Below are 12,190 nucleotides of genomic sequence, written 5' to 3'. Positions count from 1 at the left end.
GTCGTCCAGGTGCACACCAAGGTATTTGTAGGATTTGACCACCTCCACGTCGACCCCCTCGATGGAGATTGGCCGCTGAGCAGAGGGCCTGGACCTCCTGAAGTCTATGCACATCTCCTTGGTTTTGGAGATGTTCAGCTGCAGATGGTTCATCTTGCACCACATCACAAATTCCTCAACCAGGCTTCTGTACTCCCTCTCATCATCATTACGCACACACCCCACAATTGCAGTGTCGTCAGAGAACTTCTGCATGTGGCATGACTCCGAGTGGTATTTGAAGTCTGATGTGTACAGTGTGAACAGGACTGGAGAGAGAACAGTCCCCTGTGGTGCTCCTGTGCTGCTGATCACTGTATCAGAGGAGCAGTCCCTGATCCTGACATGTTGTGGTCTCCCAGTAAGGTAGTCAGTGATCCAGGTGACCAGGTGCATATCCACCTCCATCTCCATCAGCTTGTCTCTCAGTAGTAGGGGCTGGATGGTGTTGAAGGCACTGGAGAAGTCGAAGAACATGACCCTCACAGCACCTCCCCCCTTGTCCAGATGAGAGTGAGCTCTGTGCAGGAGATAGAGGATGGCATCTTCCACTCCCACCTTTTCCCGGTACGCAAACTGCAGTGGGTCCTCAGCATGGTGGACCTGAGGTCTGAGTTGGTCCAGCAGCAGTCGCTCCATGGTCTTCATCACATGAGATGTCAAAGCAACAGGCCTGTAGTCATTCAGCTCCTTCGGGTGTGCCTTCTTGGGAACAGGAATGAGACAGGTTGTCTTCCACGTGGCAGGAGCTCTCCCTATACGCAGACTCAGGTTAAAAACATGTTGGAGGGGCTCACCCAGTTGAACAGCACAAGCCTTGAGCATTCTGGGGCACACTCTGTCCGGGCCAGCTGCCTTCCTGGGGTGAAGTCTCCTCAGCTGTCTCCTGACCTGGTCAGCAGTAAAGGTTGGTGGACTGGAGGAGATGATTTGTCTGCCAGTTGATAGTGTTGATGGTGGTGATGATGAAGATGGTGGAGGTGAGGGTGATGATGGTGCTGATGAAGATGGTGGAGGTGAGGGTGATTGTGCTGATGGTGATGAAGATGATGATGGAGGAGGTGAGGGTGGTGGTGGTGGTGGTGATGATGATGACGGTGATGATGTTGATGAAGATGGAGGTGAGGGTAATGGTGGTGGTGATGAAGATGGTGGAGTTGGAGTTGAAGGTGATGGAGATGGTGGTGATGATGGTAGAGATGGAGAAGATGTTGGTGATGCTGCAGGAGGGTAGGAGGAGGGGGCAGCAGGAGCAGGACAGTCAAACCTGTTGTAAAAGTTGTTGAACTGGTTTGCTCTGTCCACACCGCCATCTACTGGGTTGCCGTTGTTGTTCTTGCACCCAGTGATGGTTTTCATTGCACCCCAGACTTCCTTCATGTTGTTGTCTTGCAGCTTTCTTTCCACCTTCTTCCTGTAAGACTCCTTGGCCTCTTTAAGACGTACCTTGAGTTCCCCCTGTACGCGCTTCAGCTCTACCAAGTTTCCGTCTTTGAACGCCCTCTTCTTTTGGTTGAGGAGGTCCTTGACGGAGCTGGTAATCCAGGGTTTGTTGTTTGGAAAGCAGCGTACAGTCTTTGTGGGAACAGCAACATCCATACAGAAATTCAAGTAGTCCGTAACACAGTGAGTCACGCCCTCAATGTCCTCACCATGTGGGTGCAGCAGCACGCTCCAGTCAGTGGTGTCATAGCAGTCCCTTAGGGCTTCTTCTGCTTCAGGAGACCAGACTCTGAATGAGCGTGTGGTAGTGGGCTGCCTCAGTACCAGTGGTTTGTACTGAGGCTGCAGGAACACCAGATTGTGATCTGATTTCCCCAGCGGTGGTAGTGGAATAGCCCTGTATGCATCCTTCACATTAGCATACAGCAAGTCTATGGTCCTGTTTTTCCTGGTGGGACAGTCCACAAACTGGAAAAAGGCAGGCAGGGTAGAGTCCAGCGTTACGTGATTAAAGTCACCAGTGATCACATAGAAGGCGTCAGGGTGCTGTGTCAGTGAGTTAACATTCCCCATAACCACCGACGGAACTGAGGGTTTGTACCTCCAGCGCTGCTCCGACTTCTTAGCCTTTAGCTTAGCCTTTAGCATAGCGCCGGCCCTGCAACCTCGGTACCTCCTTCTCAGATCATCCGGTATTGTGTGGACAATGCCCCCACGTCCCGCGGGTCGGAGGGCTAGCAGTTCTTCCCGGGAATAAACACGGTATTCCTCGCTGCCCCGCATATTTACACCAAAAATATCCTTAGGATATAAATAAGATGCACACTAGACGTGTGTAGTAGCACAGAGACGATAAATAAACGTAAAAAAACTCAGAAAAACACACAAAGAGACGGAGCTACTGGAACAGGCAGCCACTCGCGTCGGCGCCGGAAGTAGTAATGAACTACTAGAAGAGAATAATTCTGATGCTTTAAAAATCCAAGACTGCATTAAACCTCTGGAGAATGATTCCAAAACTTCATTAGAACAGAACTTCAGAATTCCTGAAAATCATCCATAAATCAGAAGATTTTCATTCAGGAATCCTGTTCAGCACACTAAGAAATGTAAGTACAGCTTTGTACTTAAAAGAGTACACAGCTTGTGGCTGGGGCTGTACCTTATATTGAGGTACAAAAAAGTACCTCAAAAGTTTAAGTTAAAGTCCTTTTTTGTACCCATGTTTTTGTGCCAGTAAAGATTCTAAACCTTCTAAACATTATCATAAACTGAATATGTGTCAAGAACCTGATGATTCAAAATTGTCTGGCTTTCAAATTAAAAAATGTGCAATTAAAATATATATTGTTTATTAGTGAAGTGATACAGAACACTGAATGTACCTTTTGCCTGGTTAATGGTACAAATCTGTACTTTTACTTCAGAGGGAACAAATCTGACCCTGTAAAGACCAATATTGTACCTTTGAGGGTTTGATTATGAAGAGTGTCCTCTTGAGTACAGAAAAGTACTCCTATCGTACCTCTGTTTTTTAGAGTGAGTAATGATAAAACCTGAGAAAGATCCTCTGGGGTATGAGGATCCAAGAACAGCAGAACCCCAAAACAGAGTATCAGAACTGCAGTAGAATCACCAGAATCAAACTCCAGAACTGCAGCAGAATCCCAAAACAGAACCTAGGATCAGAAAACCTAAATAACTGATCTCTACAGGTACGATAGATCCAAATAAATAACTTTACAACTGCAGCAGAAACCAAAACCAGAATACACATCTACAGTAAACTGAACCCCAAGACTGCAGAGATTCCATAGAACAGAACACTCTGAGTGAAGCAGAACCGAAGAACTGAACTCAGTTACTGCAGTAGAATCCTAGAACTGAGCTGTTGAAGAGACAGAGAAAGAGAGAGAGCGAGAGAAGGAGGAAAGGCCAAACTCCAAGAGTATAGAAATACTAGAGATGAAGCAGAATCAAAGAATCCTAGAACTGAACTGCAGTATAACAGCTTCAGATATCTCAAATAAACAGTAGAATTACAGAACTCAAGCACTAAGTGAGACTGCCAAAACAACATCAAATTCTGGAGTTCTGGAATTTTGGAGCAATATCACTGAAAGCTGCATTAAAAAGCTAGAACTCTAGTAGCAGCAGTGTAACAGGCCCGGTCCGCGCTGTCTGTCTGCTCTGCACGGCGAGGTGTGTGATGTATGTGACTGCGTATTGGTACTGATTTGGTGATAGGGTGGACTGCCTCAATAATAACCCATAAATCAAAACTGCGCTGACACACCGCGGAGCAAAAACGCGTGAAAGGCAACAACAGCCACCAAAGCAGAGAAAAAAAAGAAAAAACTAAACTAAACAAAAAAACAAAAAAAAACAGTCTTTGAGCACAGATATGACACCCGGCCGCCGCCGCAGCCCGGAAGCTTCCGGGGAAACAGATAGAAAAGTCCGCGAGGTGTGTTGGAGGGCAGAGAGCAGGGCCGCGCTACATTGCTACCTCATCCATCACACATGTCAGAGCCGGAGTGTGTGTGTGTGTGTGTTTTTCCTCTCTCGCTGGAACACAACACTCCGCTGCTTTCTGGTTTTCCCTGCCTGGAAAAGCGCAGAGCTGCGGAAGGAGCCAGTGGGGATGCTGCTCCATCTCTTTGATGCTTGCTGTTTGAATCGCGATGTACTGCGCTTCTAATCCAGGGATAAGACTAACTCCATCTAATCAACAGCCAGTGGTTAATTATCTACTTCACACGGGCGCACACGCACACACAGTGACAACAGGAGGATTTGTTTAAGTGTTAAGGGTTCTCAGACAGGATCTGCATGGAATTAATGCGGCTCCACTATCTCAAGAAGTCTCTAATTGCTCTCAATTTTCTTCATTTCTGAAGGACTGGTGACGATCCCCAGTGAGTGTCTGTTTTAACATGCGTAGATACTTATCCATATTAACTCTATACACCATCAAGTTGATAGTTGGAATAGAATGAAACTTTATATCTCTGTGAATGTAATGATGGTGTACCTAAGGCTCTAGTACTCTGTTGAAGCCTCTAGCATGGATACAAGATAAGTACAATACGGTTGGACATGGAGGCAAACAGGTTCTTTATGGCATCCTGCAGATGTTGCAGTTGGGCCTGTAGATCCTGCTTTAAACTCGTAGGTTGCTAAAACTGCATCTCAGCTGCTCCCATAAATGCTAGATTGGTGATAAATCTGGAGACATTCCTGTGAAACTTTTAGTGTCCCTTGTATCACTACTAGGGTGGCCATCTGTCACACAGAACATTCGCAAGATTATCACACCAGCAGTGTGTCTCTCCCCAGCAAAAGCATACAGTAATTTAGTTACTCAACATGAGGCCTCTATCTCCATCTGACCGCTGAACCTGGATTCATTGCTACAAATAAAACGGTTCCTGTTTGTAATTTATAACTGAAACTAATGCAAAAAAAATGATGCTTGCTTGCTGCAGTATGGGCTAGGTGGCGGGCAATTAGTTGAAATGTCCTGCTTCTCTCAGGCTTGCCTCCTCTCAAGGAATTTGTCGTGTCTAGTGGTCAGCAATCTCTTACCACAAGGTACACTAACCTAATTACCAGTCTCAACAGATCACACTGGAGGCCGAGTTTTGTAGTGCATTATACAAGTGTATACTCTTGTGTGGTTTTGGTCCATGGCTCTGAATTGTGTAGAACTTTGTGCTGAATTTCATAGAGCTGTCTGTGGTGCTGAAACACAAGTGTTGAATTATGTAGCGTAGCTTTGAATGGCACAGAACTGTCCGTGGTGCTGAATTACAGACAGCTGTTCAAAATGCCAAAATAAAAAATGTGACCGTCACTCACACAATAGCACCAAAAGTGAGTTTTGATTTATAGGCAAGCAAACACACATTTTAATCACAAACTGAAACAGGTAACATCACTGCTATCTCAAATAACATTAATGAAATTTTAGTATGAATGTATTTAGTATGAAATACTTTTAAATTAAATACATTTGAGTAAACTCAAGAAAACACTCCACCCTTTCAGGTTCTTCAGTGAGCATGTGCAGCAGAGGAGCGGTACTGGAGAACTTTCTACACATTCAACCTCAAATTCATCTTTTGGTAAATCATTCAACATAAATATAAATGTTCTCATTTATGTAATAATGGTTTATTGCCATAAATTGCATAAATTGAAAATAACAGTTACAGTTACTTAATAATAAAAAAATAATGATTTTTTTAAAGGCAATCAGTCTTTTAAGTTGTAAAGTAAAATTTTAAAGTAAAATCAACTTTTACAGGATACATTTTGATATTAGATTGAGTTTTACTTGTGAGTTCCTGTGAGATTTTAAATGACACACTGAATTGCAGAATGTCAGTCATAATTACAATAATTAGATATGCAAACAGCATCTACTGTCAGTGCTGTTACAAAACATCACCAAACATCTCTTTACAGGAGAAGGAATTATTTCTATTGACCCTCAGTGGAAGCCCTGCAATCTGATCAACAAACCACACACAGTGCTAAGCAGAAAACCAGAGACGTGTCGCTCTCAGGAAGCTCTTTTTTGGACCATTACTTCATTTCTCTACTCAGACAGGGAACCCAATCACAGGGAGCATGCACAGCTCCCCGTCTGCTCCTCGATCTGCCCCCCCTCTCCCCCCACTGAGCTCCTGGGGAGGGTTATGTTGCAGACGGAGGCAAAAGAAGAAGGCAGTTGTGGCGCCGTGAAAACCCCCACTGGTGGAGCCGAGGGGCTTTTACCCCCACCAGACACATCCCAGCCAGAACAAAAACACGTCTAAAGCTGCACAGTATATCTGTGAATAATCAGCATTGCGATATTGGGAGTTAATATTACAGGTAAAAAATATCTAAACAATAAAGAAAAAACATTTTTGTCTTATGATCAGTAAGAAATAGCCAGTGGAAAAAATGTATTTTTGTCTATATGAAAGAGAAACCTATAAAAAGCTCTAAAAATCTGTACCAAAACTAAGAAAAGAACTGTAGAACTGTAGCAAAACCCAAGAACACAATCATATAACTGCAGAAAAAAACAAGAACAAAATAGAAGAACTGTAGCAGAACCCAAGAACGGTTCTATCGATCTGTAGCAGAAACCCAATAACAGCATTTTATAACTGCAGCAGAACCTTAGAACATAATTATATAACTGCAGAAGAATCCAAAAACAGAACAGAAGAACTGTAGCAGAACCCCTAGAACATAGCTGTAGAACCCAAAACCAGAACTGTAGAACTGCAACAAAAACCAAGAACAGAACAGCAGAACTGCAGCAGAACCCAGAAACAGAACAGCAGAGTTGTAACAGAACCCAGGAGCAGAATTGTATTACTGCAGGAAACTCAATAACAGAACAATAGAGCTGTAGCAGAACCAAGAAAAGAACTGTAGAACTGCAAAAGAAACCTATAACTGAACTGTAGAACCACAACATATTTCAACCCACAATCCAAAGAAAGTTCATTGTAGAATTGCATCAAAGAGGTATAGCTCAACTGAACCTCAAAAGATATCCAAATGATCTGAATAACCTGATAGATATGCACAGTATAAATACATATCCACAGGTCATACAGACTGAATGTATAGCAGAATTGCTAGTATATACATTATGTAGGGTACTGAAATACACTACTGTATCACTCTAGACGGTAAAGCTGTGTACGTGTTTGGTATTTTGCGAGTGTGTGCATGTGTTTCCTCTCCTCCTGTAAGCTCAGTAAACTGTGTAGGCTGGTTGTTTGGTGGTTTGGATTAGAGAACGTGTCTCTCTGGGCCCAGCTGGCTAGCATATGCTGCCGTTTAGGCTTGGCAAAGCTGCTCCTGCGTGTCAAGAGGGGCTGAAAAATTAGCAGCCAATGAATCATAGCAGTGGAGAGCCCCCGCCTGCACCGCGGGAAAACGCTTTCTGTGATTTATGGGATGCTCTGGCGTGTGTGTGAGGGTGTTTGTGTGTGTGTGTAATTATGCATGCGTTAGGATATGAGCATCACTGTGACATGGTGCGGGTCTCTGAATAAGTGTGTAATGATCTGTGGAGTTGAGGCACGATTTGACGAGCCTAAAACACAAATTCTGTCGTTCTGTCAAAGCAGAAGTCCAGTGAAATGGAATTGTCTCCATATCCCACCCAGATGCTCTGACTCCCCCAATCACACTGTGGTACCAGTGCTGGTAGAGTGAAGAGTGAAGATACCATGAACTTCCTTTCAATTACATTAAGCAAGCCAACCACATCTGGAATATTGAACTGGTGCTAATGCAAAGTTTAACATGCTTGGAGGAGAACACTAACGACTCGTTACATCAGTTTACAGACACACACACTGACTAGTATTAGGCTTTGGTTGGTGGGGGAGGGTATGGGAGGATCAAACCTGCAATATCCTAATGATATGGCCAGCACTTAGACAGTTGCACCACTCATGTCTCTCATGAAAAACTCTGTTTATACACAACAGTGAGGAATAGAACATTGCCAGAAATCAAATAAGCAAGCCCCAGAAGATACCTTGACCACCTCCACACAGTTTGGGGAGAGTGTGGTGATTCAGGCAGTGCTACATGGTGGGGTTCATGTTACTTCTTAACTACACTGGTGCGTCTTAGCTATATTAGCCACATATTAGCCACAAACATGATGTGAACTATATATTCTATTGAAACCACCCTGAAATAAAGTACAGCAAAGGAACATGACTTTTAGATCTCATGTTATACGTTACGTAACATTTATATATTTCCACTGTACCATCAAACACCACCTAACCAGGGTAACACTGCTACAACTGCAGCTCATGTAGATGATGTTGTGTATGGCTGTACGAGGGTGTGGGTATGTGTGTGTGTGATGAGTGTAATAACAGTGATGGATGGATGGTGTGTGTGTGTGTGTGTGTGTGTGTGTGTGTGTGCGGGGTGGAGCTGTAAAGCTGTCTGTGCAGTGAACAGATTTTAGCCTAATGAGCAGAAAGGGAAGCAGTTAAAGCTTCAATGTGCTCAGCACTTCTCCAAACCAAACCTTACACACACACACACACACACATACACTCTACACACACACACACACACGGAGTAATGTGTATATTGTATACTTGGAAAAGGTACAGTGGGACAGTGGGACAGTCTGTGAGACAGAAGAGACAAAGAGGAAAGAAGGAAGAGATTGTATACAAGTAGATAAAGCAAAAAGGAGAAAGCAAAAAAAGATAGCATAGCGAAAAATATAGAAAGAAGACAAAGTAGGGAAAATACTGTATAGAAAGATAAACAAAAAGAAAACAGAAAAAAATAATGAGGAAGAGTGATTACAGTGAGAGACTTTAAAAAGGCATAGAGGGACACGGATGAAGAGAGAGAGTGAAAAAGAGTGATGCAAAAAGAGAGAGAGAGAGAAAATGGAGGAGAGAGAATGAAAGAGGGATGGAGAGAAAAAGGTAGCGAAAAAGAGAGAAAGAGAGATAGAGAGGGGTGGACAGACTGCTGTAAAAGTCAATCTGCTGTACTCTGCAAATCCCACCACGCTATAGCGCACTCCACTCGCTGATAACAGAGCACACACACACACACACACACACTATCTACGCATACCAGCACCACACATCACACCATGGACATCACTGTGCTGAGAACAGACCACCATCAAAAACTCCTAACACACCAATCACCCATTACATTAAAGCCACCACCTTATTAGCTGTATTTTCTGCACTATAAGGCACACTGGATTTTAAGGCGCATTATGCAACACTAGGAACAGGGGTGTCGCCATGTTTTCCTTCTAATTCAGCAGGTCTCACTGCTGGGTGGTGGTTGTGGTGGGGGGCTTAACTAAGTTAGGTAAAGATAAGCTAAGCAAACAAAATTGTACAAAAGAGTAAGCTTAGGTTTCCAGATTTCCACTAAGGCTGGGTGCAGCAGCATTAGCATTAGCAGCTAACCTTGTTAGCCAGGGTACAGTCTGAATGGCAAAAAGGGCTAACAGCCAGCGCTTTAGGTAACCATGAAAGAGCTAGCACTTAGCGTGGTTAGCGGCTAATGCTAACACTGCTGTTTTGGTGCTGGAGAACTAAACTGAAACTCCTGTATAACTCTGTACTTTAGAGGAGTGATTTACTGCTCCTTACAACCTAAATGGTAGAATTCATACATAAGACACACTGGATTATAAGGCGCATTTATGGAAGATTTATGGATTTTAAGCGCCTTGTAGCGCAAAAAATATGGTCCTTGCTCCTTTCACCCTGTTTCAATGCTAAAGACACTACAGGACCACCGCAGAGCTACCATTACTGTAAACTTCTAATTTACTTAGATAAAACACATCTAAATCCTATTAGAAAACCATTATATTTGGTGCTCAAACCATCAGGATAACACAAAACACTCATTTCACAGCATGAGAAATCAACCAAAATCCAGGAAATGTGTGTATTATAGCTAGTGTGTAATACAGAGCACACTGCTCACCTGCGTAGAGTTCAGGTGCATAAACGGCTCCCACCACCGGGTTCAGCTTCCAGCCTGTAGACCACAAACAGAGGTACTACGGTTTAGGTTCTCATTGGACAAAATATTTGAAGTTAACTGTTATAAACACAGTAGACTACACACATAGCAATTCACAACTCACACTCAGGATCTAAACAAATATTTTATTGGATGCCAAAATATATACATGAACAAAACAGCTTAAATCAACATTTCATTCTCCAATAAAAAACACCACCAATACATCATTATCCCTCAGTGTCTTCCAACAGCTTTAACTCCACTGCATTCAGCCAATCAGTGATGTTTGGCTGCAAATGTGGATTAGGGTTGGATCTGAGAAGGGTTGGAAGCCACTGATGTAAACTTAAACTTAAAACAGGTCCTCTAGACTCATACATCTCAATCATAAGTCATGAGTAAATCACATCCATTGAAGTGGTTCTTCTTTGGCACCAATAACCAGTTTTATTCTTGTTCAAATGTTTTATGTTCTAGACATGTTCAGTTCCACAGTAACATTTGGGTTCAGTACCGTTTGTGTATGGGTTAGCTGCCTTTTTATTTGTCATCACTCTCGCTGTGGCGTTATTCACCTGTTCCACAGAAAAAGAGAAAGCCAGAGGAGAGAGAGAGACAGAAAGAGGAAAATAATAACATTTAAAATCATTGCAGACATAGCAGAGGAGAGGAAGTACATGTGGAGCATCATACGCTATAAATAAAAACATCACAATCCCATCCAACATTCCAGAAAAAGACTCAAAATAAGAGAATAACACAGATCTCTGTCATGCCATGTACCCAGCTGACCACCAACGTCATTAGATGTTATGTTGATGAATGTAGATCCTGATGTCGGGTGACCAGAATTTGATGCCAACATCAATTTGACACAAAATTGTTATGACAGCTGACATCAGTACAGTGTTTTTTTTTTAAGTTTTGAGATGTTATGATACACCACATGCCACCATTTCATCAAACTGCATCATTAGTTGTGAGGTGGGATGAATAAAACCCAATGTCTTGCTAAACTTAATGTCAACCCAATGAGAAAATTATTCTAATGTTGTTAGAAATACTGTAGATATGAAATTGATTATATGGGATGCTGACAAATGACCAACCTTCAGTTATGCTAATATTATGCTTTTAACACAGGGTTGATGTCAACTTTATGTTGGTTCTTGACAGATATGTAACTTTAATTTCCAACCAAAAAAAACAGCAACAACAAGAGTCTGTATTGTCAGTGCTGTCCAATGTTGTTCTCACATCAGATTGACGTCTGGTGCCCGCTGGGTGCATGCAAAAATTCAAATAATAATAATAAAAAATATCACATTGAATACAGAAAAAATAAAAATAAAAACAATTAAAATAATCCAAATTGAGGTCAGATGTACAGAAGGTGTTTCTGTCCAAAGATGAGTAGATGATGTCATACAGGCATTCTCCAATGGACAACCAAGGATGATGCACATATCCCAAACCTCAGGTCTTTCTTTTGGGAGTATCGGTTTACAGACCACTCAAATCAATGGAGCTGGGGATGCCTTTCTTACACACCAGCATGCACACACACACACACACACACACACACACACACACTCTCATACACACAAACACACACACTCTCATACATACACACACTCTCTCATACACTAAAGAGTGAGAGGGCAGCGTGCAGAGAAGAACAGCAGCAGGCAGAGTGTTGAAGGGAAGAGAGAGGGAAGAGAGGAGAAAGGGAAAAGCACCTCGATCTTGCGTCCCTCTACGATTGTACCGTTTAGTTTCTCCCGCGCTCGATCTGCATCTGTGCTCGTTTCAAAAGTTACAAACCCAAAGCCCTGAAGACGAGCGCAGCGGAGGAGATAGAGAAACATAGACAAGAAAGGAAGGGTTATTTACACAGAATGAAAGGAGAAAGCAGGAACAGAAGAAGAGGAGTAAAAGAGAGCACAGCATGGTGAGCAGCAGGAAGTAGAGAGCAGCGGGCAGGAAGTGGTGTAATTAGAGGCTTTAGACGAGGAGAGACCAGTAAAGCCATTACAGACTCATGGTGAGATCATTACTGAAACACAGTCATGACATTATTGATCCACAGTGAGATAATTACTGATCCAAGGAAAGATCAGTATATAGTGAGGTCAGAAATGAAACAGGCTAA

The 12,190-nt window shown here is 42.9% G+C and overlaps 1 protein-coding gene across 5 annotated transcripts in view; it reads right to left on the bottom strand.

Moving 5' to 3' along the window:
- The window catches only part of LOC103045208 (RNA binding protein fox-1 homolog 3), a 319,394-nt gene that overhangs the window by 27,341 nt on the left and 279,863 nt on the right, over window positions 1-12,190 (bottom strand). For 4 of the 5 annotated variants that reach the window (XM_049476121.1, XM_049476118.1, XM_049476119.1 and 1 more), the window contains 3 exons: window positions 11,778-11,870; window positions 10,553-10,613; window positions 9,997-10,050 (listed from right to left, as the gene is read on the bottom strand). In XM_049476121.1, coding sequence (XP_049332078.1) covers window positions 9,997-10,050; window positions 10,553-10,613; window positions 11,778-11,870 — 208 coding nt within the window. The remainder of the gene's footprint in view (window positions 1-9,996; window positions 10,051-10,552; window positions 10,614-11,777; window positions 11,871-12,190) is intronic. The other variant, XM_049476120.1, reaches the window with a different exon arrangement.

Source organism: Astyanax mexicanus, chromosome 3 (assembly GCF_023375975.1).
Source record: "Astyanax mexicanus isolate ESR-SI-001 chromosome 3, AstMex3_surface, whole genome shotgun sequence".
Lineage (NCBI taxonomy): Eukaryota > Metazoa > Chordata > Actinopteri > Characiformes > Acestrorhamphidae > Astyanax > Astyanax mexicanus.
Note: the sequence above shows the minus strand (reverse complement) of the source record. Positions and strands in the feature narration are given on the sequence as shown.